Source organism: Falco punctatus (genome assembly GCF_963210335.1).
Source record: "Falco punctatus genome assembly, chromosome: 13".
Taxonomy (NCBI): Eukaryota; Metazoa; Chordata; class Aves; order Falconiformes; family Falconidae; genus Falco; species Falco punctatus.
In genome coordinates, this window is record NC_137593.1 from 379,010 (window position 1) to 406,625 (window position 27,616).

A 27,616-nucleotide genomic window follows, 5' to 3' on the forward strand; every position below is an offset into this window, starting at 1 on the left:
CAAGCACCTGGCCTTGGGGCTGGTGGCCTGTACTGCTGGAGCCTCCTCCGGCTGCTTGGGCTGCATGCAGACATCTCCAATGCAGCAGGTCTGCAGCAAGCCAAAGAGGCTGTTTTGCCTCTGTGCCACGCTGGCTTCTGCAGTGGAGCTGCTGTGTGCTGCACCTGGGTGAGGTGGCCTGAGCGCAGCAGGGCCCCACATGGCCAGTGGCCTTCCCTGGATGCTGCTGACCGTGGCATGGGCGAGTGCTGCCCTGACAGCGCAGGGTGCGTTGCAGGCAAGAGCTTCCTCCTGTTCATCCAAGCTGCCCTGCTTTCTCTCAGGCCTGTCTTGGGCCAGGATATCAGACACCTTGGGGTGCTGAGACTGGTGTGATGGCCCTGCTGCTGCTTGTTCAAATGAGCCAGCCCCTCATTCACATTTGCTTCTTGTAGCCAAGCCTGTGGAAGGGACCCTGGGGATGGTCTCATGCTGCTGGGGGATTGGGCTCCATCAGGCATGATGGTGGGGAGCCACCTCACCAAGGGTCCCTCTCTGAATGGCCACACAGAACCAGTGCCAGTGCAAAGGGCTGCAGGTTCACCTGGCTACAGCCCTGCTGTCCTGCTCCTCGGTCCCAGGCATGGAGCAGGCAGAAGGCTCTGTGCAGCATGCTTGTGCCAGCTGGGCAGTGCTGTGTTGGAGCAGGCGCTTGGGCTGCTGTCAGGCTGCTGCACGGACCGAGCCTCTGGGGTCACTGTGGCTGCATTTGGGATTCTGCTGTAGCTCAGGGTCAGAAGATTGATTCATTTATTTTGATTGTTCCCGGGAGAATTTAGAAGGGTGGGGAGAGTGGCACTGCTGTGGTGCATGCTCCACAGCTCATTGCAGGCAGGAGGATTTTGTGCAGTGCTGGGGAATTCTACTTCGCCGCCCTCTCGGAGTCTCTGGTCAACAGTGCTTCAGGGCAGGCTAAAGTGTAATGTGGGCAGCCTACCTCAGACCAAAAAGTGGAGGGACTTTGCAGCTCAGAACCATTTAAGATAAGGCTAACATCTTATCCTGTCCTGGTTTTACTAAGTCAGATTTATTTCCCACCCCACAATGGATCTTATTCTTACACATACGTCATTGCTATGTCCTTTCTGTCATTTTCAGGATTATGAACCTTTCTGCAGCAAGATTTGAAGCAGCCAGATTCCAGTTTAGATCAAAGTCCCTAGGATTCACCTGTGATTTCCAGTAAGGCTTCTTTAAGGAATTACTGATTAGCATTATGAAGTCATACACTTTTATTTTGGGTGTCTAAAATGCCATAGGACTCTTCCGACAAGGATATCTTTCAAACTTGTTATGCTTTAGTGCCCATTGCTTGTGATTTCCAAAATGACCTGTGTCCTGTAAAAACAATTTTTCACAAAGCTTTGAATGTTTTCCAGTACTTCCTGGGGGTGCACCTGATCCAAACTCTGGTTCAGTGTGAATGCATGAGAAGCTGAAATAGAAACTGATTGCTTTCTGCATCTTGCCTCCATTTTTCCTCTTGTGTGAAAGGCCATAAAGCTGAAAAGTAATTGAAAAATGGTAGCTTAAGACAGTGCTGTGTATGTACTTGAGAGCCTCTTTACTCGGTTGCCAATGGATTTGGATAGAAAACGAAAGATTTTTGTTTCACTGAGGCAGGCTGGCTGACGGCTCCTCTTAGCACTGTTGCTGGCAGCCTCTGCTGGCCCATGATCTTCTGGCCCCTAGACAGGCTGCCTGTCCTGCACTCACTGCAGCAGCTGACTGCTGGGTGATCCGCTTGCTTTACTTAGAAGGCTGGTACATCCATAGGCTGTGACATGATAAATGATGAGCAGCTGAACGCTTTGGAACATACAAAGTACAACACAGAGAGGCTGGGTTTTGTTGCGTTTTGAGCTCTTCCCATAGAAAGCATAAAGGAGTACTGTGGTTTTCCTTATTTGTGTGGTCCTGATGCAGAGTGTAGTGAGCTGCAAAGAAAGAGTGAAGCAAACAATGTTTGTGCTGGTAACAGAAGTTGAAATGTTTCCTGTCATGGAAAAGAGGAACGTGCCAATTCCACATCACCTTTCTTTTCTGAGACCTGTGAGTACTGTCAGTGTTGCTGCTATTTTAATTTATGAGCTACTGCTCTGAGTGGTATTAACACCATTGCTATGCATGGTCAAGTGACACCTTCCCAGGAGTGGCATGAAGAGAGTAAGAGGGCATGCTCTGTGACACACCACTCAAGCCAAAGCAGGGGCGGGAGAGCACAGAGACCAAAGGTGGCAGAAAAAAAGAAGGGGCATAGAGGGACCAAAGGGAGGGGGAATGTGTGTGTAGTAGGTAGGGAAGGCCAGGGCACCATCCTTGCTGCCAAAATTCTTTCTGTGCCCATGGTAGGCCTTCAGAAGTATTCCTTATCATTCCTGGCTGGTGAGAAGCCTGGCTGCAGTAGCCTGTATATTGAGCAAGGAGAAGGAGCCATCCCTTCTTCCTCACAGGTGGAAGAAGCTGGCCAGCCCTGAAGAAGTCCATCACAGGTGTGTCCCCTGTAGTCAGTGCTGCAGGATCAAACCTTGTGCTCTGGCAAGCTTGAAGGGACGTTAGCAAAAGGTTACCAACAGAATAACCTGATGATGCAGCTCTGAGCTTTTTGAAGCTCTTATTCCCAACCAGACATGATATCAAAGCCTTATTCTACTGATAGATGATGCAGTACCCATAGGTGAAGCCTCTATAAGGATGGAATTGTCAGCTAAATTCTGCTTGTGGAGACCTTCTGCATGTGGAAGACAGCAACTGTATTTGCTGGAAGCAGCTAGAAGATACGTAACAGTCAGACAGTCTCTTGGCTTCTGAGCAGCTCTAACCGATCGGCACTGAAACAGTAAATAGAAGAATTTGCAGGTTCTTTTTGAGGTTATTTTTTGTTGTTACAATCTTGGGCAGAGGACTGGATTTTTTTGAGCATATACCTACAGTAAAAAGCCTGGGATGCATTTGCCATTATTACGGGCAATGGGTGTCAGACTTGACTGAAAAACAGCTTGTGCGTGTACACCAGGTGTTTTATGCTCAAACTCAGAGAACAAGATGCTGATCACTCCAAAGTCTGTTGTTTTCACAGGTGTTCTGGACAGAAATCGCTAGTGAGTCTGAGACACTTGGGTCTTTTTTTTCTGTCAAAGAGGGAAGATGACCTAATTATCCCTTCTGCGGTCATCACCCAAACCAGTGGTGCATTGTCTTGAGCCAGCAAAAACCCTTTGCGGTGGATGTCAGTGGGTACAGAACCAGACAGCCAAGAAACTTCTTTGGACTTTCATTTCATTTTGCTTCCTTGGGAGCAAAGGCTTCTCCCTGCTAGCTCCACCAGGAGCTGCTCTTCCCCCAATGGATGGATCCCTAACGTCAGCTGAGTTGCTCTGTTTCTGCTCAGTTTGCCCTTTATTATCCAGCTTGCTCGGTAGTGATGCAGCCAAAAGCTTTCTACAGCTTTGGTACCTTTGAAAGTCTCTGAAAGTACGTGGGCCAGATACTTCAGGAAGAGAAGCAGTGATTCAGTGCTGAATCTGGCAGAGCCTGCCTGTACTTTATATTAGAGCTTATTCCTCTCTCTCTGTGTACTCATGCATATCTCCTCTTTAGCACTTTATCTCCCTCTTCCCTTTAGTGCTTTATCTCATTTCTGCTCTCTAGTGCCCATTATCTCTTTTCAGCTATCTGCATTACAGAGTGTAGGACACTACTGTGAATCAACCTTGTCTGTCATCTCCAAGAGTTACACCTGCATGGGTGATGCATGTTTCATGTGCGTGTGCTTCTCCTCCTAGGGCAGTATAATATACATGATCCTGCTGCTGGCTACCATAGCATATCACCTACTTTGGTCTTCCTGTCTCTGCTTGGGTTGTTTTTTGTAGACAACTGAAGATATGTAGTTTGGCTGCTGTCTGTCTGTAGTTACACTGTCCTGATTTGCTTTCCTCTATCATTCATTAACAGGTGCATACCTTACACAAGCACTATTGATTCGCTCCATAACCACCTGTCTAAATTGTTTTCCATCCTTGGTTTTGAGTAACACCTGCATGCTTTGTTCATCTTCCACATAGTGACCCCAGTTCTCCTCTCATTTCTCAGCAGCGCAGCTCCACTGTGCACAAGGAAATTATGCAAGGGTCACGCTGGAGTGAGCAAGGAAGACTATTCCCGGGTGGTTTTATGCTCTTTATAGATACCGGAAGTATCCAGAGAAAGTGGCTGGTGTCCAGCTTATGCAAATGAAAATGTGGGACAAATGAACCAATTGTCCTCTTTTTTTGGTGAATTAAGTAAAGTAGGCATACTCACCCAGGCAGTGTGCTGGTGAAGGACCTTTCTGTGCTCCTGTGGCTACAGGGAACTTGTCTGCTAAAATGGGAGCCTGGTGGGCAGAGCCCAATCTAACTTCTGTCCCCAGTGCTGCATTTTTTTTTTTGTGGTCTGCTGCCTTTGGCCTGTGGTTACAAAAGATGAATAGCTGGCAGGAAGGTAGCAAGTATGTGCTACTTAAACATACATTGCCTAATGGCTGTCTTCCCAGTGCCCAGATGTATGGCTTGCTCTAGGATGCTGGGACCTCCCTCTCTGCTGCGGTAGACACTTCTATTATTAGCTCAGTGGCAGCTTTCCATATGCCAGCACTCGTGACTGCAGGACTGTTTAATTTTCACTTCTGAAGTATTTAATTTGTCAGCTGTTGGCTTCTAGTCATTAAAGACCAAATGTCAAAGCCGTTACCTAGATTTTTGCCCTGTTAAGGCTGAAGCATGGATCCTGTCTGAACAGACCATTATGTCTATGCAGAATCAGAGGCAGGATAAGGTCTTAAATCCAGAAAGTCCTTTACTACTAGGCTAATAGAAAATGCCCGTCTTCAGAGATGGATGTCCAGTTTCCCTTCTATTAACCTCTACTCGGAGAAATGAGAAATCTTTTCTGCCAAAAGTACTGCTCGCTTGCATTTCAATGCCTGTCTCTGAAGATGTGGTGTGTGGTTGCTAGTGCCTGTCTGCAGGTGCTGGTACTTTGCTGGTGGCTGAGGGTAGCTGCTGCTGTGAGATAATCACCCAGCAATTCACTGCTGGGGGCCTCTCTTTAATTATTGAATGCCAGAATAGATGTATATTGAATTACCTTGCTGGCAAATATAATCTCCAGTATCTCATGTATCTCTACAATATTCTCAGTTTTCCTACTTGCATAACATGAAATCTTCTTTAACAAACCTAAAAAAAAAAAAGTCAAAATAAGTTTTTAAAGTATTGCTTGTAAAGCAGTACACATTGCCAGAGAATAACAAGTTATACACTGGCTTTAAGGATAGCCTAGCCTTCCCTGACAGTCAGTAGCATGTGATTTACTCTTGTTTAAAGTCAAGTCTGCACTTGGATGTGCAGCAGAATGAAGCAGGATGTGCATGGTGCATTGTCATACAACCAACCACCAAAAAAACCCCAACAACCACCACCCTCTTCACCCCTACCCCCCCTGCACCCCCAAACCTACCAAAAAAGAGATAGAGCAACCTAACTTTGCTCTCACTTCTCTGAAGTATTTAATTTCTCAGCTGTTTTTGCATATTTGACTAATGTGTCTTGAGGAAACTGCCACCTGTAGTTCTGGTCCTGTGGTGCACAACACTAGGAAGGCTGCCTGTGTCTGTGCAGGCAGTCATTTGCAGTAGTAGCACATGAAGATGGTGGCAGGGACAGAAAATCAACATACGCATTTGTAATTTTTTCTAGCTTGCAGATGCAAGTAAATGCCAGTGTTCCTCTCATCCCTCCTCCTCTGTCCTCCTGTTATATACAGACTGCAGGCATTAGATCTGCATGCAGTGATTGAGATACTTGCCACAGATCCCTTGACCTTTAGTTCCTGCAAAATCCTTCCCTGCTCAGAGGCAATGCAATTTTGATATGCGTTCTCTCTAAATGTGGCAAGTAAAATTTGTTATTCCTTATTTTGCAGGAGGAATAAAATATGCCTTCTCATTTCCCAGACAGTGCTGAATTCCGTGTAATCCTGTTAACAATTTACAAAAGAAAGGAAGAATATTACACAATGCTTAACTGGAAGGAAAAGGAATACTGTGGTTAATCAAACATTTTTGTCATTTACAAGTTTCAGGGAATTTCGTGCTGCTGAATGATGTCAAGCAGGCAGCCGTTGAGCCTGAGATCCCTCCTTTGTAACCACCACAGATATGTCACATGCAGCAGCCCTAGCAGGTGCTGACAGAATAATTACAGTGCTCGAATTTGTAATACTGCAGGCATTAATGGACTCCTGAAGCTGCTGAAAAGAGAGCTCCATCTACTGTTGTACAAAGAGAAGGCAAAAATAATGGGAATGGCCTTCCCACATACACTGAAAAGCTACTGGGTACCATATACAACCTTTTTCTTTCCCCCTCCCTTTTTTCTTCTTATTTCTTTTTCGCGTGGCTTTTAGAGCTCTCCACTTCAAATCCAGTCCCCTGCCTTGGTTACTGTGCAAGTGCATAGCTAGTCCCTATGTAGCCATTGCTAAACAGGCAAGGCAGACAAAGGATTTGAGAACAGCAGCGTGGAAACTGACTTTTACATGCACATACAGAACCAGAAACTGACCCCAGTTTCTAGTCTGTTTCCCTGACAGGAGGGAGTTCATTCTCCAAAACATGTTAAAACCAGAGATTTTTCTGAAGAGCTACAGACAACGCTTGCTTTAGAGCTGCCAAAGCAGGGAAAGGTCTAGATAGTGCATGGTTCTGCAGCTTTTTGCTTGATTTGCCACTGCACTATTTCTGAACTATTTCTGAATTTACTGTATTTCATATAGTTAGAGAAGTATTTCTTGTGTAAACATACATAGGCATTTTTGTGAGAACTGAGCTGTGCACAATATGTAGATCCCTCTTCTGCCAAGCCTGAGGATGCAATGAGGGATGCTAGCCCTGAACTGAGATCTGGATGCAAATTCTGCGAGTAAATTCTGTCCTCACCACTTTCAGCTAAAATTCTGCTCTCTGCCCTTCAGATGATGCTTTTAATAGTGGTAGTGCATGTTCAAAACTTGAGTATTTTCCATGGACCTTTATCTTTGTAAGGCTGAATTAAGACCCGCGGTTCAAGTGCCAGTTGTGCTGGTCTGAGGTGTGTTTTATAGCCATTAATGGCCTATTTGAATAGCTCCTAAAGGATGATGTGTACAACTTAGTTCTAGAAAAAACAAAGGGTTTAGGACTTAGAATACTTGTAAAAAGTACTAATTTTTTTCTGCTGGCAGTGAAAACATGTTGTTATTCTGAGCTTGCAGGTAACATCAGAGTGTCTGCATTCTTAGATTTCCACTGATAGTTGCTCTGCACTGATCTCAGGAAGAGTTTGTGCTTATGTTACTTGACTGTGAGAGCTCATCTCATGTTATGTGAACAGATGTTTCAGATTTGAGTTCAGCCTAGCAGAAAAAACAGTCTAGTCCCCAGCATTCTCCATCTTTCATAGTATTACCACAACCTCACATTTCCTAGATGTGCTCTCAGATACCACGTCTTCTGCAAATATTTGCAGTCCCTTTTCTGTTGGGGGCGCGGCACGGGGATTAGTGGTGAATTTATTAATTTATTTATTTATAAGTGGGTTTTTCTTTATCATGAAACTGAAATGCAAGCTTCTTGAAAGGGAGAGATTCACTTTTATCCAGCCTAGTACTTCTCACATGGCACTGTGCTGAGTGAAATGTGTGGGTAGAGGGTCTTGAGTATCCTGAGAGTCACAGAGGCCAGTACCTGAATGTTTTATTAATGCTGGCTTTTGCTATACATATGGAGGTTTTTGCATCTGGATGTGTGCGTCTGACTGCTTTGGACTGAGACTTTCCATGGATACAGGGTGCATCAAGGATGACACAGTCACAGCACAGTCGGGTTTTGGGTCAAAGAAGCACAGATACTGCCTGCACCAGGCTTCTGTTTCTGGGCTGGAAATACAGCTGTGGCCTCTCTTCTCTCTGTGCTACAGCCAGGTGAGAGCAGAGGTCCCGTAGCTTTGCTTGGCCTACCCCTAATAACCAGCCTGCCTGCTGGCTTGTTCACAGCCAGAGCGCGGTGGGTGCCTTTGACAGAGAGACAGACCCTGCTGGTCCTCAGAGCCTGAGCAGGAAAATATAACTTCACAAGTTTTCTCCTAACTCTGATTTTACTAGCATTGGATTTGCCTTTGTGAAATGACATGTAGCTGTCTGAACACACAACATACATTTATTATACTAATTAACTCTGTACTTGCTTATCAGTAATCTGTAATTTCAGAGCTTCACACCCGTTTGCTCAAATGCCTTTTATTTGTCAGCGTTTTAATGTATGGAGCTGCAACTATCTCTGCAAAACTGTAACAAACCAACCCCCCCAATAACCCACTCTCACAAGACATCATCTGCTTTCCACATCCTGGTGCGTGTTACACACAGCTAAGCAGCCCTTAACGTAGCAACTCGTGTGTATGCAGCAAGAGGAACAACAAAAGAAATGTAAAATACTTTTCATGATACAGCTGTCAACAAAACTGTGTGAGGCTTTGCTGGTAGAGGTTATGAAGAAGCCCATGGAAATCTGAAACAGCTTCAAAAGAAAGCACTGAAGATATGTGCCAGAAACCGAGGAATAGATTGCAGATGGCAAATACATGTCAGGGAACAATTTGGTTTGACAAATGGCTGTGTTCTACCATGGAGCTGTGCAGAAGATGAACTATCAGGCTGCAGAGCAACAGCATACAAAAACAATTAAGTAAGATTAAGCATGCTTGAGACTGATTTTTATGGGAGAGTTCACCCATATATTCAATGGCCAGATCCCACAGACTGCTGGAAGATGGGGGACCCTCCACTGCTGCAAACAGTGCTGCTTAATTTTTATACCGTGCCTGTCATCTGTAAACCCTCAAGGCCTGCTTTAAGAAAGAAGATAGGTGGTGTTGACCCATGAACTGGGGCAGAGCAGTGAAATGGCCTGTTAGAGGCTGGAGAGCGATGAGTGGTGGTACTGGCAAGACACATCAAAGCCTCCTGGCCCTCAGCATTGTCCCTGCGTGTCTGGAGGAGATCAAGTCTGTGGTAAGCAGTGAATGAAGAGATAAAATGCTAGGGGAGTGCTCATGGCAGCTCTAGCCCCAGCACCCTGTTCCCAGGGACTGTAAGAAGCAGGGTGGCCAACCACATAGCTTGAGCAGAAATAAACTCCTGTTGTTTCAGGTTTTGCCAGTGACCCCTGCAGCTGAGCTGCTGACTAAACGTGGCCATGAACGGTGCCTCACAAGGTGTGAAAACTGGGACTGGAGGAACAACTCTGTGTGCTCCCCAAGGCTGCTACAAGCAGCGCAGCAGAGCCGTCCCCATCCTTGGAACAACCTTGCCTTGGATGGGAGCTCTCTTAGCAGCAAAGGAGCACAGAAGGTGTTTTTCAATTGTGGGCCTTCATTTACATTGCAGCAGGGTTGGGCCACAGACACTACACCATTACTGGAAGACTGCCTCTGCTGCACCAGTGTTTGTAGCTTTGCTTCTGAGTTTCTCAGGGCTTTTGGTGCTGCACAACATGAAGAGCAGCTTGTCCTTTCCTTGGTGACCTGTTTCTCTCACAAAGCATCTGCTGGATTCTCCTGAATTAATAATTTACTCAACTCTTTAACACTGCAGACTAAACTTTGCCCATGGTAATGCAGCCCATTAATGACAGTAGGTTTGGGTAAGGCTGGAACTTTCCCAGGTTCTGAGACAAGACTCTGGATTCAGCCACATTGCTGTGCTTGGGGAGGCATGAGAGCTGTGGGAGCTGGAGAACTGTAGGGCTGCAGCAAGTAGGTCTGAAGTTGCATCTAAAATAGTTGAACTGTGATGTTTTCTCTTGACAGAAGTGGTAGGAGAGGCCGCAGACAGTTCCTTTCTGTGATTCAGAAACTTGCAGATCTTCTTTGATTCACACCTTAGAATTAGCTTGTGCCTCACTGTTGCCAAACCTTTTCAAAGTAAAGATCTTTGTACAAAGGAATTCAGCAACAAAACCAGAATTTACTCGTGGATCATATTACTGTTATTGCTGGCTGGAAGCAGCACCAGAAATACTTGCAGGGATTTCCACTTTGCTGTTGGAAAGATGCTGTGCATATTGTTGATAGAAAAGTGGCTGTTTGGGAGGATAATTCTTATACAATAAGAGACTGGAAGGACAATGAGCCCCATGGGGCTGTTACAGCCAGGAACACAAGTGTTTAGCTTTGAATTATAATGTTCAATCACTTTTGGAATGGGAATCTTCAGCTGTGATTGTCGAGAATGTTGTGACGTGAGCTGCAATTGCTGCTGCTCAGGAGGAGGTGTTTCTAGCCCAAAGTCTTAGGCTTTCATTCAAAGCACAGTTCTTTACTCTGATTATGCCTTGGTGTCCTAGAAAGTTGTCAGACATCTTCTTGCATATGGGGACTCTGCAGATGATACTTATTGAAGGGAAATACTTTGATGTTTAAAGCAGTGTTTGTGACTGATGAATGTGATGTTACCTTAAAATAGGAACTTACCCATCAGCTGGAAGCATCACTTAAAAAAATGTCTGGCATTTTAAATACACGCTGATTGCTGGTCTGTATAAGTCTAATAGTATAATTGATACCTCCGAACATCAAGTGAAGCCTTACTAAGCAGCGACATGGTTTTGTGGCTATTTTGGCTAGGTTTCTTCATTCTGCTGGATGGACAGCGCACAAAGAAGTCTTACCTCCAAGGAGTGAATTTTTTGCCTCTTTGAAAACGCATGTGGAAGGGGACAGCAACATATGGGCTTGGCATATACCCCAGGGGATGACTGTGGGAGCCTGGGAACATTTTGTGCCTGCAGCAAGTGTAGGAAGAAGGGAGGAGGAGAGACGACCGACCAGCTGCAGTGAGCTGAGTGGTGATCGTACTGAATTACATGGCTGCTCATAGGAATGGGAACAGTATCGGAGGGGCCCAGCCAAGCCCAGGTCTTTATCACAGTTGAGGTGAAGAGCAGGTCTTGTACTTTGCCCCTTCCTTCCACGTGGGTCACAATAGAATTGGGAGATTCTGGAACTGGTGAAGAGCCACAGGCAACGTTTGGACCAGAGGGTGTGAATAAAATTGCTGGCCAGATGAAAAGCAAGCCAGACACTGAGGATGCTCAACACTATCAGCAATCAGAGGCTTCAGGTGTGAGTGGAGGCAGGAGCACACTGTGGCTTTTCAGAAATCAGTACTGTGAGGAGGTGTATTTATGGACCAGAAACTCTGAATGTACAGAACAGTGAACTAAAAATAGAACTGTAGCAATCTCTCACAAATGGCAGGTGAGCACGCCGCAGGCAGAAGGGCATACACAGAGTACTTGCACTGAAAGCCTGCAAGAGCCTGCATGTTGCCATATACTTCACAGCAGGTATTCAGCACATTTTCTGTGAAATAGGAGCAGAGGAATTGCTTGCTTCTTTAGTGCTCTGACTTTGCAGCTTTAATAGTAATATGGTAGGTCTCTCATTCTGGATCTTAAAGAAACCCCCCTCAACTTGTAAATAACATGTTCAATTAAATAAGGTGCATTTTTATCTGCCTGAAATGTATGATGCACCCTGGTGAAGTCAATGGAAAGGCTCATGTTCCTTTCAGTAGAGGCTGGGCCTGTTGCGCGCTTTGACATCCTGATCTGGTGTTTTAACGAGTAAGGAAGTGAAAGCATCTGCTACTAATATTAGCATCTCCCTGTTTTGCTAGGGGCAGCAGCAGAAGCCTGACATTGCTTCCAGACTTACCTGCATGTAGGACCAGGTCACCCTGCGCAATTGCATCTCATGATCCCTGTCCCTGCTACTGTCTTTCCCTGCAGCTGTGAACACTAGATGAGAAAGTGGTAGCAACAAAACAGGCAACTTGCCTAGGTCTAGGCACGACACACTTCTTGGGAAGGAAGTAGTATTGACAATAATATTAATGGCAATCTATTATTGTCTTTCAATCTATATATTAATCCTTTATCACATGTGGAATTAATTACATGAAATTATCCAAGAACTACAGACAGCTGAAATTTTTCTTCGGTTTTTGCTCAACTCCAGTGGATCAGAACTGCATCCCAGAAATATTAATGGCAAAAAAAGAAAGTCGGTTCTAGAGCTAACATGTGAACCAAGTTGCTCCTTGAGGAAGAATGTGTAGCGCTGAGCTAGCTGTCCTGCAGAGCAGAGGACTTTGAGTGGGAGTCCCATCTCAGCCTTGGCAGCAGAACAGCTGATGAGGCTTTTCCAGTACACACCTTGTGTGTGCTCATGGGTGTGCATCCTGTAACCTAGTCCTTCTCTCGAATTCTCAAACTCTCATTTTTGAATGGCCCAAGTAAATGAATGAATAGTTCCTTCCATCTCAAATAATTAGGCAAACTCAGCATTAATACCATCCCTGTTAATTCCAGTGCAGTGCAGATTCAGCATGTAACTGACAGCCTGACTTCTCTGCTCCTGTTTCTGTCTTATTTCTCATAATCTTCTGTCATTATCCTGCATGTGGTTTTATTTGTCCATTTCTAATGTACTGTGTCATGTATGTATTTGTGCACTGGTTGTGGTTGATGATGGTTCCCATGCTCTGGCATTGAATATAGCATCCCATTTTTGTAAAACAATGCTGATTTGCAGACACACGTTTTCTTTCCAAGTCTGTTGCTGCTGGGAACAGCAAGAGCCCTGGCAGAGGTGTCAGACAGGCTCCCTGTGTGCAAGGTGTGCCAGGCTACCAGGGCTTTTCCTTGTGGAGCAGGGAGAAACATGAATGCTAGCTGATTTTATGATTGTTTCAGACAAGAAAAATCGGGAATGTGAACTGCTGAACTGTCATCAATTTCAGTGACCGCAGAGCTCAATTAAACCTCTGATTTTAGTTTCATGCTAGTGCTATTGTCAGCTCTTGCTGTGAAGCAGGTGATGCAGTTTTAGACATGGCTCCGCAGCTGCTTTGAGTGAGTTGTCTAGCCCCTGTAACCTGACGCTCAGCAGGAGTATCAGGACAGCATTTGGAAATGCTTTAAAGGGCCCTGAGGGTTTTTTTTTCAGGTTTTTTACTGCCATCCTGCTGCACGTCCACAACTTGTGCAGCCACCAGCCCTGGTCATGATTCTACCTCAGCTAACCCTCATTTGGCACGAGAGAAAAGTTTGCTTAACACTGTTATATTGGAGCTCACTCACAAATCTGAAACAGGGAGGCTGCTAACTTCAGGATGCCATAGACATGCACTGCTCTGGCCCCGTACATGTGAGCAGTGAGGAAAGACAAAAGTGTACTCTGGGCAGCGGCCACCTGTGGGTCTCCGCTGTGTGTCCCCTGGGCCATGCCAGGACAGAGGTTGTCAGAGCAAAGGACAGCAGCGGTTTCAGGTCTGTCCTGGTCCAGCTGCTGGCATAGTCCCAGCACAGCCTGGTGCTCTTCTGGGCATAGCATGCTTTGCTCCATGCAACCCAGCTCCGGATCGCAGCACGGCCACAGCAGCGCATGAGCCCGGTCTGCAGTGGAACCATCAGCACTGCCAAGGGTGGGAGTTTCAACTGTAATTGTGCTTTACGGTGTTGCATCAGCTTGCAGGTGTTTCTGCATGGCTCTGATCTCCCCTGTGTTATCCCTCATGGATCTTAAAGTAGCATAAAAGTGGTGTCTGGAAGGGTGACTTGGGCCCTCTGGAAAACACCTGGACACAGTCAGGTTTTAGAGCATAGTGGGAAGGGTTATATTCTTTTCTGGAAGATACTGAACACATACATGGGAGTGCAGGGGAGATGAATGCCCAGCATCCCTGCTCGGCATCTCCATCCATCAGAGCTGTGGTATGAGAAAAACTTCTATAAAACACAGAGGTTTATTTAAACGTGTATTTAATGTTAATGAGCTGGACCCACAGCACAGGTTTTCTAACTTCAAAGACTGGTTGCTGACATAGAGCGGCTGAGCTTTCTTTGCAGAAAATTGTTATTTTGTAGTGAACTTGCAGGTAGGAACATAGCGTCATGTTAACTGTCAACACTGGTTTTGGCTTCCCTGTTGGACTCTCAGCCATCTTGGAGGATGCTCACATAGGCCAGAAGATGACAGGAATGCTGTAACCAGTTTTCCCCACAGAAAACAAAACTTTCTGAAGCTTCAAAGATCTCTACTGGCTCATGCTGTTTCTGAGATACGTCTAAGATAATGGTCACATATGAGTCCTTACAGCTCCTTTTGAAGGTCTGAAGGCTTTGTTTTCCAGGAGAAAAGCCTATCCGAGCATTATTTGTGCTGGACTGAACTTCAAACAAAATTGCTGCTAGGAACTGACAGCAGACTATGTATGACAGTTACTGGCATGTAGCACAGCTCTGTCAAGGAATGGATAATCCCCCATCCTTAAATATACTTTTTATTTATGTTGGCAGCATACAGACATCTAGGGATTTTACCAGTTAACCCAGACATAACACTTCAAAAGCACCACTGAGGAAACATCTATGCAAATCTCTTTCTATTTCAAAACTTCTTAACTAAATAATGTGAATGGGAAAATATGTGGCAGCCTGTTGTGGCTTACCGTAGAAGAATGTTTGAAAGTAAAAGGAAAATATTTGGAAAGTATTTTTTTTTTACTATCACACAGACCTGGAAGTTGTCTCAACTGAGGGGATATACCAGTTGTTCTTACAGCTTAATTTTCTGCGGTTAATTTATTTTTTACATTTATCAGAATTGCAAGGTAACAAATCTAAGCTCTTCCTAATGTTTCTCTAAGCTTGAACTGGCAGTTTAGTTGTTAATGGATGGTCAGTGCTTTCACACAAAAAATATCACCTGTGTTTTCATTTAAGTATTACAAGCACACTGTATGATGAGATTGCTGTGAGAGAAGCTGGCAGCCTGGGGCTGTTCACCTGCACAGCCTCTGCTTGTGGAGCTGCTGCTCAGGGTGGAGGGCTGCTTTCAGCAGCCCCTGTGTTCGGCCTCTACACAGCCGCAGAGCGTAACCTGATGAGCCCTCCCAAGGGCAGGATTTCTGTCTGCTGAACAATGGTATGCCATGCCCCACAGCCGTAGCTGGCTAAATATACTGCATGTTGGAAGTGACCCAGTGGGATCACTATCTATCGTTGGCCATGTCTGTATGAACAGGATTTTTTTTCCTAATACAGCTGGGCCGTGAACTTGATTCATGCTAGCAGGGTGCTAAGAGGGTAACTTGCTTACTGCAGGCAAACAGACAGATTTTCTTGTGCCATTAAGATCTGCAGACCTGCTCATTTCCTTTCTTGGGCATAATCAGCCCATCATAGCAGAAGTCTGCGTGCAGTATGGGGCATCCTCCGCTCCCACACCACAGTCAAGAATGTCCATTGGTCAAGTCATCCCACCAGCTGAACAGCCTTAAGTGTGTTCTGACAGGGCTTGCAGAGGTTCACAAGGGTCTGCACCAATGTCATACTTTTCATGCATTCCTCACATTTGGCCTCAAGTTGTTCTGGTACTGCTGCCTAAACATGCTGGAGAGCCGCATCTGTACAAACGCCAGCAGCTGTGTCAGGTTTCCTCCTCCTCTTCACCGTTGTTTGCAAAAAGCAGCTAATGGTGTTAGTGGAATCAGATGTTTTATGAGTTTGGGGAAGGAGAGACCTAGTATATACCAAATCGGTTCTGTAACAGTATATTTGACACAGTTTAGATTTTCTGTTGTGTTCTACAGACATTACCTTGAAATGAAGTTATGAGACTAATAAAATCAAGAATCTGTCTGATAAGAAATTTATATAGAAGTCATTTGTTTTAATCTTAAAACCAAAGAATTTTTTTCTCTTTTTTGTGGGTCTAGAACTCCAAACAAGAGTCAGGAATGTCTTTTTTATAGATGTGAAACATTTTGACATTCCCAGACTCAATGGTGTTCAGTTTGTTGAACCAGCTTCAAAGTAAATTTCCACTTGAGGTCTTTTCCCTGTTAAGCTGCATTTTTCAGCTAATACTTAAGGAACCTAAATTTCTCCAAGTATTGGGGTCCCCAGGGAGAGGTCATCAGCTCCCTGGGCGTGTGGAGCAGATTGGCCATCAAGACATCTGCATTGCATTAGGGGAAACATGATCTTCCTGGAGGCTTTGCAGCTGCAACACTCCATACACGTAAGGAGCTGCAGGGTAATGTTTGCTTAAACTGACACATAAGAGAGCATTTCAGAACTTAAAAAAAGTATACAATGAAATAAGTTGCTTCCATTTTCTCAGAAAAAAAGATGAGCATTTTCAGAAGAAATTGATGATTTTCTACACCATTTTGTAGGAACTGCTGAGGATATGCTGAGTTGCTCAGTAACAGCAGGGCAGACTGTACAAGAAAGTTGTGGTAGAGAGACTTCTTTTAATTTTTAACATCTGAATCCAAGGATCTGGCTTCTGGTTTTCTTATACTGACTGGTGCAATCACCACAGGCCTAGTTAGAGTTAATTGAATTAAATGGGAAGCTTGCCAGGGACTCCAGTTATCTTGGTTCAGTCATTAGCACAAAAATGGTGTAAGGATTAGCTGTTGTTTGCTGTCTCAGGTGTTAGTGGTGATACCAGCCAAGGGGTTAAGGTCTTGTCCGAAGCAGTACATTCTGGAAGAGACAGCAGCCTTTCTGCCTGTATCAGTTTTTTCAAATACAGGTATTCCCCACTGGAATAATTTTATTTTATTCATTGCTTTGAATAGCTTAATGTGTTTTTTATCTTTTCTCTTTTCAGTTAGCAACATGTATTTGCTTTTTCAGGGGTTTAGCAAACCTCTGAGACAGATTTACTCATCTTTCTGACTGACATTTCTGAAAGACTTACTTTCCAGCCCTTCCTGGCTGGCTTTGCTGGGCCCTTGGAGGGCAATCAACAATGCGGGTAGTTAGTGATGCAGCTGCCAGGCCGAGTCACTGGTTTTGAGCCTTCGATGGTGTCGCATGAACTTTGAAGGGATGGTAGGAAGGAGTTGGGCTTTTTGAAATAAAGAAGAACAAATTTAACTGCTGCAGGGAAGTGTGGGAGTTTGCCGGTTTGTGTTGTAGATGAGAAATTCTGGTCCTCAAAGTCTGTATGTTTACTGAGGAAGCAATAGGAAAAAGTAGTCCTTGAGGGACCTCAAGAGACCCTCTAGCAAATCCAGGCAGACTTAACATTCCTTAAATACTTCTTAAACAAGGAGGAAAAAAAACCCAAACTTGTTCCTTCTGCTCCCCAGCATTTCAGGCTTCTGTTCTGTTTTATAAATAAGCAAGAGAGAAGAAAAGCTAAATTGTGAAGAGTCCCTTTGTGAAAGGCTTTTCACCTCGCATAGAAAGACCTGTCCTGGAGGGCTGTGTGTGCCCCCACAGGGTCCCAGAGAGCAGAGCCAGCCACAGTGCCTGTGTTCCACCTGCAGCAGTTTCTGCATCCCACCCACAGTAGTACCCATTTCCCACAGGCAGCGATGCCTGCTCTCTGTGGCCCACCTGCAACTGCGTTTTGGGGCTTGGGAGCACTAATTAACAAGTAGAACTGACAATGACAGTACTGCATGAACTGCTGAATTCCAGCATTTCCCCCACCCAGGGTTTATTGGGGTTATTGCAGCTAGGCTGTAAGCAGGAGTTTGGAAAGTGCTTCAGAAGCCACCCCCACAGCTAGAGCAGTTTCTAGTTCTGCTGGATGTCACTGCGTAAAGTCTCCCTGGGTGAGTCTGAGCCCTGCGTCTTCTTGATGGTGAGGTCCTGCCAGGAGCCAGAGAAGCTGTGGCTTCTGTGTGCTGAAGCTTGGTCTGTGCTGGACATGGCCTGCAGTGGGTGAGGAGAGCCAGGGGTGGCTCCGCATCAAACCCTTGACCTAGGTTTCTTAATTGATTCATTCTTTCATAAACTACTTCTTAAAAAACAGTACTCTGTGCAACAGGATGTGCAGTTACACTGAGTCTGTGATTTGCGATAATAACCTCAGTGTGTTCTGAAAGTTGTGAAAGGCCCTTTGCTTTAGGGAGTCATTTTAAACTTTTTGAGGGGCCTTAAAAACTTCTGAACTTAGCAACTAAATTCTTGTGATTGAGTATTTATTGTTGAACTCAGCATGAAATACAGAACAAAGCCTAAATCCACGGATGCTCTTGACTAGCAGTAAACACTGACAGTATTTTTAATATATACTATATTTTAGTGGTAAATGCTTAAAATTCTTCTTGTGTCTTGTGCCTCAGCTATTTCTCTCTCTACTGTGGTTAGCCCTAGATTCTGCATTGGAATGAGCAACATGCAGAGATCTAAGGCTTATGATAAGCTTAGCCTAAACTGCTCTAATGCATGTTTTGTAGAAAAGTATAGATATTTGCTGGCAATGCGATAGTTTTTTGTCTTTTGCCTGTCTGCATGTTAAAAAATAAAGGGTGACGACCACAACAGCCGGTGAAGTAAATCTAGTGAATGCAGCAGACAAAGAAACCTGTCACTGGTCTTGCTCTATGCTACGCTGCTCTACAAAGGCTGTCCCTGGTGCACCCACCAGCATGACATGCAGCGTCCTGCCTGCAGGCTGTGGGTGAGGTTAGTAGCTGCGGGTGCAGCCATGATGCTCGGACATGCCAGGCTTAGTTACACAAGCCTGTGAGCCCCAGAGGCAAAGCTGCCCTGGAGCACAAGCCTGCAGAGACCATCTGCTTGAGTCCCTCCCTCGCTGGGTTGACTCTCTAAAAAAGCATGTGAGAGGCTGAGGGTGCATCCCAGCCCTGCTGGGAAGTGCGTGGTGGGGCAGGCGGGGTTTGCTCTTGCAGGAGCCTTTTTGTTACTGGTGGCAGACACCGTGGGCTGAGTCAGCCTTGTCTGGTCACAGCCTCCCTTGTGGACCATATGTGGGAAGAACGGCTGCCTCTTTCAGTCGTGCTTACAAGACTTGTAACAGGACTCGACTCTCACCTAGTTAGAGCCTGCCAGCCCAGGATCACCAATTTCAGTCTGTTCTGTCATTGGAAAATTGTTCATTCTCATGGATAAGTCAGAATTAATGTTCAGTGGTGGGAATACGGTTCAGTACAAGGTCAGTGTGTTGCTGACTGACAGCCTAAGGCTACGACCCTTGACCTAGGCTTCAGCCTGCAAGGGCTAGTACAGTTTTCAAGGCACAGTTGTTATTTTCTCATACACTCTGGAGTATTATCAAGAAATATAAATATACAGAACCTGGCCAAATCCAAAAATCCACAAAATACCTTTTGTACTGTTTGGCAAAATCACATAAATGTTTCTTTCATGTAAAATATCCTCAGTGTTTTGCTGATTCAAAAGAGGAATGTATTTGAAGCAGTAACTGCAGTAACTAGTAAATAGAATTATAACTGCTTACTGAAAGAAAAAACACACTAATGGTATAAGGGCAGAACTGGTACAAGAAATAGTCTTCATTAGTGTCAAAGTGAGACAGATGTGAAACATAATGCTAGTATTTCTTCAAGGGTAGCACTTAAGTAGTTCTTTGCTTACAGAAATGTATCACGGAAGGTTTGTATCAAAGTAACATTAGATTAAGTTATTTGTGTAAGAGGAGATAACCATCTCTTTTTGGAATTTCACAGATAGGCTTATCAGATATGAGAAATACAGCACAGAAGTAATGAGAGCCTTCAAAAGATGCTCTTTGTCCCCAGGCCTTTCTCTGGAGAACGTAATGTCCTGAGGGGACATTGAAACAATGGTTGTCTGTATTAAGTGGAAAAGCAGATATGTTCAAATTACTGCGTTAAAGACGGTGCACAGCTCGCTGTAGTGTACCCTGTGACCAGCACATTACAGTGGGTAACGAACCAGCATCCAGAGGCTCCAGGTTTCATGGTGCAGGAGGAGAAAGTTAAGGCTCTTCCCAGCCAGACCCCCCAGCGCTCCAGTGTTTACCATTGTGTTGGCCTGGCCTTTGGGCAGTGTGCATGTGCGGCGTGTGGGCCCTCAGTCATGCTTGCGTGACTCTGTGCCTGGGTTTCCTTTGCAGTAAAGCTGCAGCACAAGTGAGAGGATACCCATATCTCCTTCTGAAGTGGCAACCAACTGTACTGGTGTCTTAGATGTTCTGCAGGAGCCTTTCAGGGACTGGTGTCCTCACACAGTGCCTGGTCTATAACACATTGAAGTCAGTGAGCGTGAGTGGCCTTTGAACAAGCTGGTATAGCTGCTGTCCCGATGCACAGTGTGCTGCTGAAACACACGGCTCTTCCTCTGCACAGGGAATGGGGGAAGGTGCCATTCAGCCCTGGAGAACTGACAGAGTTCTTGGGAAGGGTCCCATTTCTAGGAGGAGTGTGACAGCTGAGAGGTCACAAAGGGGTGGCAGTACAGGAGCACAGGCACCATGAAGCTGAGGGGTCCCCAAAGCCTCTTTGCTCGCTCTCCTGATCTGTGTGTATTGTGGATTCTGTGGGTCTGCAGGCCAGCCATACAGGAGGACTCCATTCTTAGCTACACTTGCCTCTGTGCCTGAGGCCAGCAACCGAAGTGGTGTCTAGGGGGATTTCATGGATCCAGCTTTCCAGGAATGAAAGGAAGTTAGGGACAGTGTCTCTGTTCCTCCAGCTCACACTTTGAGTGAGAAAGAAAAGGGGCAAGTAAAGCATGCTGCGTTGCACCAGGTCCATTTTCAGGTGAGCACTAGCCATAAAAACGATTGTTATTTCAAGAACTGTGCAAAGTTGAACTGGTTTAACTAAAGACATGTTCTGTAAGTTGACTTTACTAAGCTGGTTCAAAATCCTCACCCTATCTTGCCCTGAGTTGATATTGAGCTGTCTCAAGATAATGCTCACCGAGAATAACTTTAAGCTAAAATCATAGCCTGATCTAAATATGTCTATGCTGATCTTTATGCCAGTTGAATAGTTAGTTTTAGTTTAAGAACCAGTGATTGGTACAGCTTGTGGCCAGAGGCTATGATCTGTCTGTCTGTGGGCAGAGATGTTACGGTTTGATCTAACGAAGTCTGATGATTTCCATAAATTAATCTGATATACAAAAGAAGCCACCAAAGAACTCTGAAGACCAGCAAACTCTCACACAGATGAGGTCCCAAAAAATGCTGTTGGGATTTCTGTCCCAAAGGGTTGCAGCTCTTTCTAGCAATGTTGTTTTGTTTGTAATACTGTTCTGTGACATCCAAGTGTTTTAACACTGCAAGTATCAACTGGGGGTAAAACACCTGCTTTTATTTTTGAGCAGGAAATCAGTGGGCAAGAAGGAAGGACTGGATTTCAGAGGAATGGAAAGGCCCTCAGAGACTGATAGAGCTGTCTTGGAGGTAAAGAAGAAGTTGTGATGTCTTGGAGATACCGTAGAAGCAGCCAGAGGGTGGCCTTAACTTGCCAAAATTCAGTGTGTTTGCATTTGTCCCACTGTCACATCTCTAGGCTATAAGGAGAGCTGAAGTGTGTCTGCAGGGGAGTTTTGTGAGGGAATCAGTTACATCAGGTGTTCAGACTGCACAGTAATTAAACTGCAGCAGTAAAGAAGTTAAGAAAAGGTGAAGTTTAGTAGCTGTCTGCTTCCTTTTAGCAGACATGTATCTTCAGGTTAAGCCACTGCTTTGGCATCCAGAAAAAAGTTTCCCAGCAATCTCACCTAGGTAGCATCAATAGTCTTTCTGCATATGCTCCCTTACATAAAACACAAAGTTCCCTTCTCCTAAGCAGACTTGTTTGGGTCAAGGACTGTCTCTGAGACTACAAAAATCACATCCAGCACCATAAAGACCTGATCTTTTTTATTATTATTATTGTTGCAAATAACAATGTGAACATCCAGCCATGCTGGCAGTGCAGCACTCTAACATAGAGAGAAAAGGGAGGCCATTTACCTGACTTCAGAGCTGATTTTGAGTGTTACTGTGAACGACATGCTCAGAAGTCAAGGAGAAACGTCATGCTCCAAACCCACCTACTAATATGTAATAATAAAATTATTTCTTCCTTTTAAATTTTAATGCAAAAGAATGCATATTTTGCATTACATTGTATTACATACACACATACATAAATGAAAATGTATTAAAAGTGCTAGGCTATAGGTACCGATCCATGATTCTATTAGGCTTCAAAATAGAAATGCTTTGAGTTAGCTTTTAATTTCTATTCCAAGTCTTTTCTAAATTCCATAGAAGTTTCCCATAAAAGGGCTTTGTTTTCAGCTGTGGTGCCACTTTCCCTGAGAGCATGGTGAAGGAGATGGTTAGTTATGCCATCATACTGAGTTGGTCATGTTAGCAGATTCTTTTCTAAAAAGAGGTGTCAGATTATTCAGCCAGATGAAGTAATCTAGTTGGCAGGAGAGTGACTTAATTCAATAAGCAGAATTTTAAAAACACTGTGGTTCTTTGTTTAACAGCCAGATTTTGCAAAATTAGCTCCAGCTCTGAAATAATTTCTCTCCCCACCCTCCCCGTTCTATTCCCCTTCCGGCCTGCATGTCACCACCTTTCCTTACTGCCTTGTTTTGTCTGGTGCCAGTTGGTGCTGGAGTCGTTCTGCATGTCTCCTGTGGTGATCCACTCAGCCCAGAGTCAAGTCGAGGCACTCACGCTCTGGATTTAAGCTCAGGGAGTGAGGCGGCTGAAAAGGATGCAGGTATCTCAGTGTCCAGTACTGCTGTCCCACTGTGCAAGCCCCACGCAGTAATTCCCTTCTCTCTGGAGGGAGTGCCAGGTGTCTAATATAAATCCTCAGTGGGAATGTGTGACTTGTGCAGGCAGATGACAAAGGTCGAGCTAAATCTATCTATAGACAGGGCTGAGCAGGGAGGACCTGCATCCCTGCAGTACTGGGAAGGAAGGCTTACACCCGCAGCACCTGCTGGATGTTACACAGGGGAACTGCTGTAAAGGGTCTAGTTCAGTTACCGCGAGCAATGAGCACACTTTGACCTGTTGTCACTGTCATGCTGTCAGCACCAGTGACCAGCAAAACCTAGTGGAAGTCAAAACCACACAGGACCTGCAAAGAAGACCTTTGCAAGGAAAGAGAAACATCTGTGCTGTAGTCCTAAGCCTGCTACACTGCTGCTCCTTGCTCCCAAGCAGCGGGCAGTTACTGGTAGGGGTAGGATGGCTCAACCACTGTTCAGCTGCTCAGAGATGGTGCTTCTTAACCTTTTCTCTCTCTTTTTTTTGTTTTGTTTTTGTGTGTAGGTGTGTGTCTTTCCAGAGTGCTGTTTGTTTGTGCACTGACCAGGTTAGACGTTGTGCATTTCCTATCACCAGCAGCCCTAGAGGGTTTTTTCAGACATTTCTTCCCTTTTCCTTGCCTATGCTCCTCTTCATACCTTTTCTACTTTGAGAAAAGCATTGCTGTTGCCTGGTGGATTCCTCTTTAGTGGGGAAGACCACTTTGATCTGTATTACTTGAAACCACGCAAAGTTTGCTCCAAAGCATGTCCTGCAGGGAAGGGGCTCTGAGACTCCTGATCATAACTGGCAAGGCCTGAATCTCCCAGACATTTTCCTTCCACCATGCTCTGCTGGCTTTCTTCTCCTACAGTCTGTGTTCAGCAGCAACAGGTGGGGGAAGGCAAGAGATGGTGAGGGAAGGTAGTGTACAAATACTGTTCCATACTGGACATCCCTGCGTGGTGGGCAGCTCCCCGGGGGCAGCAGCTGCCTGCTCCAGGTCTCCAGTGCAAACCTGCCTATGAGACACATCCCAGGACAGCACCGGGGAAGGTGGGGGGATGGTACAGACCCCTGCACTGTCTGGGAGGGGACTTGGCTCCGGGACCACTCTCACAGCTGTTCTTCCTCTGAATTCATCTCTTTGTCTTGCTTTCCTTGCCCTAGTGGAAAGCAGAAAGGGATCAGGACAGACAGAAGGGAATCTTTCTGGTGCTGCCTGTGCTCTCCAGAATGGCAGGGGATAGCAGCATGCACATCTCTGCTGTGTTTTGAGTTCACAAACCAGGAGAGCTGGAGGAAGTTAAAAATGTTCTGCCAGATCAAGTTCCTTTGGAGGACACCTGGAGGAAGCAAGATGAACAGTCAGGCTGAGGGCAGGGGCGGTCCGGCAGCAACGTGCAGAGCCAGAGCGAAGCACCCTGTGCCCTGCAGCAGCCTCAGTCCCTTTGCCAGCTGCACCTGAGCTGCTCCATCATCTCAGGGAGGAGGCAGCCAGCCAGGCTCAGTCGCATATGAAGGAAAGCACCTTGAGGTGGTCCTGTAGACTTTTGTTCAGATTGATGAGTGATGCAAACTAACACTCCTGAAGTCGTATTAATGGAAAATGCCCAATTTTTCCATTAGCTCTTGTTACAGAACATGTAGAGATCAGTTGTTCGGAAATAACACTGGCTTACAATGAGAAGTATATGAATGTCTTATTTACATGGTGCCAAGTTTTGCCACCATTTTTACTGAGTGAGCCGTTTTCCTGCCCGAATGCGGTACCATTGACTGCAAATATGGCAGAGAGCCTGGCTGTTGGAGGATGAAGGTACACTGTGAGCATTGCTCCTGTCTCAGTCTGGCAGCTCTGCTGTTAGGATTTGCATTGGCCATCCACAAATCCTTTGCTTTCTTTATCAAATTTACCTTCATAACCTTAAACAAGTGCAGATGCGACTGAAATTTTAGGGAAAACTGCACTACAAATGTTATGCCTTTCCTTGTCTACTATCACCATTTGATTCATCCTTTTCTTTCAATTTCAGATCTGCTGTTTTCTGGTTGGAGTGCTCTTTATAGTCTGCATTATAAGAAGACCCATACGTGAAGAAAGGAAGAAAGAAGTAAATGCAAAACAAACTACAGGCATGGCCATTAATTCTTCTGAGGAAAGAATGGCTTGTCTTCTTCAAGCATCTAGACCTGGTGCAGAATATGCGAGGTAAAAATAGAAAGCAGAGTACTAAAACAAAGAGGGAGTAATGATTATCACAGGGGACTTGGTGACCTAAATATAGACAGATCTGCCCCTCTCCAGTGACTTAGAGTAACGGAGAGTATTCTGCAGCCAGCGTGATTTGGCCAATACCCAAAATATAACACAGAGATCTAACAGTAGGGATTGCAGCTAGAAAATGTGGCATTCTCTTTGGCACAGCTGTCATGTTATACTAAGCCAGTTACTTCCATTTAATCCAAATTAATACTCTCTCTTTCCACTCTGAGCCAGCTTGTCTGGTCAGCAGTAATTCTGAGGGGTCTGCTGCTGCTTTCCCCATGGGAGCCCTCTGACTTCAGGCAGCCTGGTCCTTTGTGCTCCTTCCATGAGGGAGCAGCTGAAATAATGAATGAAACGTTACTGATGATAAAAAGAACTCCTGGCATCCACCCCAGCAGAAGAAATCAATGTATCATTCATTAAAGCTATCCATACTTGCACAGGAAACACATGCTTGCCAAATGGTGCCAGTTCAGGGTTGCCATCAGAGGGAGAGGTCTGCCCCTGCTAAATACAGGCTCCTGCCCTGCCTGCCAAAACCGTCCCAGCCCCTGGGCTGCCCCAAGGGTGCTTACTCATCTCCAGTGCAGCGTGGGAGAGAGGCCACTGGACCTGTTCCAGCTTGGGCCGCATTTTGACCCCAAGCCACTAAGTAGTGTAGAAAATGTATATATTTTGTGGGAAGGAGGGATGCAAGCTGAAATCTAGTGTCTAGATGCCATGGTGTTTTAGGTAGCACTGATACTCAGACATTTTATTCCCAGCATTGTTCAAATTGTGTGATTTACTACAGTTTGCAAATACACACAGTAACCAGAAGTTATTAAATGTAGCTGATCTTAAAGGACAATGTGTCTTTCACAAATTATATATATACATTATACAAATGTTGCAAACGTTACACCATATATTTTACAGTTTTAGACTGCTGTTAATGGGGACAAACAACATGTTTGTAATCTGAGAATACTGAAATGGTTTGGTCTCTATTTTTTTCTAATTACAGAATTTCATGCTTACTCAAAAAAGATCTCTGTGTGCATGTTGTGAAATCCTTCATTGCAAACACAAGAGCAAGGTAAATGGAGTTGGAGTGGATCTTCACTTGCATCAAGAAATAAAAGCAGACAAGAAGGGAAGAGAGTATGGTATGTCAAACAGCAATTTTTTAATGATGCAGAAAGGACTAGTTAAAAGATGTTGTGTTTGCAGTTCAATAGAGAAAACTGGGTCTATGTCTGTGGTGAATAGTTATAATATTAGAAATAATTAGAATTAACACACTTTTTCATATTTTTTAAATAACATGTATTTCTGTGGAATGGTACAAATGCAGGATAATGCTGGGAGTAGTATTGAGCAGTATGCGGTGCATGGATGGGTGATTTCTTCTGCCCACAACTTGTAGCCATACCCATCAGGGCACAAGTCACAGCTGGCAAGTGTGCCACATTGTGCATTACTCTCGCTCAGGGGACACTCCGTCTTGCACAAACCTAGTTCAGCCAGGGTTTTCCCATCCCACTCACTGCAGAAGGCTGGTGAGCCTTCCTGCAGCTGCAAAGGGTGCTGTGTGGCGTGCAGACATCCATTTTCACCGGTGCTCCCTGCTAAAGCCAGGCAGCAAAAGTGAGGGGAGAAGGTAAGCTGACTGCAGCAGTATGTGGCAAGTCCCATGTCAGTGACAAATGAGGAGAGTCCAGTTTGGTAAGTGTTCCTTGAGCTGCCCTCTTATTAGCAACAGCTGGATATCTTTAGCATTCCCCCAGCCCAGGAGCACTCAGTCCCTCTCCTTGGAACCCACCTGTTGACAGAAACACCCTGAAAACATCTTGTTCTGTCTCAGGCTCTCCCACCTGCAGCCTCTTTGTGGAGTCCAGCCGTTCTGGCTCATCCACCATTTATTTTGGCACTGAGGGATCTTCCCAGCCCACACAAAGTGCACAGCTTTGTGACTGGTGGGTTTTGTGCTGCAGCAGCATGTCTTGTGTGGGGCAATATGGGTCAACCATATGTTGGTATCTGTAGCATTATGCAAATGTTTGTGTCTATGCAAGCTACCTAATTGTGTTCCTTAAATGTCTCAAGTGGGGGTTCTCAGAAGTTGTCTTTGAGCTAATGCTCAGTGCGATAACCAGCCCATGTCCAGGGAGCAGCTTAGCTGCATGTGCCACTGAGCAGCCCAGCTGATGCCTGTGGTGCAAAAGGGGCACGGGGGCAGGCACAGCTCTGAAACTCCGTGAATCTTGGTGTCTGCGCCTGCTGTGGAGATGTTTGAGGAGGATCTTCCCTCAGGAGAACTGTGTTTCACTAGGTGAGCAAGAGGACCCATCTCCACTTCAGCTGTGAGCCAAGGAGCAGCAAATCAGTAAGCTGAATAACAAACCTCCAAAACTAGCTTTTTTTCTGTTTGAGAGTTCCAGAAGAATGTGAAACTGGCACTCCTCAGCTAAGTGCAGCATGGATCTCACCATGCAGGTCAGCACTGGTGGCTGAGGAATAGAAGTTGGTAGATGGAGCTAAGCCTTTTGAAAGGCTTCAAAGGTAATCCATTGATCTACTGATTATTGTCCAGATTTTCTACCAAGCAACCTCTTGGGAACCGCATTTGTGTAATTGCTTCTGTTCCTTTATGGTCTGC

At 45.2% G+C, this 27,616-nt stretch overlaps 1 protein-coding gene across 1 annotated transcript in view; it reads left to right on the top strand.

Annotated features, from left to right (window-relative positions):
* Positions 1-27,616, top strand: part of LOC308072300 (uncharacterized protein) — a gene marked incomplete at its 5' end in the record, with an annotated part of 100,830 nt that overhangs the window by 36,588 nt on the left and 36,626 nt on the right. The window contains 4 exons of the mRNA XM_080408955.1: positions 1,138-1,221; positions 21,269-21,350; positions 24,743-24,918; positions 25,982-26,123. Coding sequence (XP_080265081.1) covers positions 1,138-1,221; positions 21,269-21,350; positions 24,743-24,918; positions 25,982-26,057 — 418 coding nt within the window. The 3' untranslated portion in view covers positions 26,058-26,123. The remainder of the gene's footprint in view (positions 1-1,137; positions 1,222-21,268; positions 21,351-24,742; positions 24,919-25,981; positions 26,124-27,616) is intronic.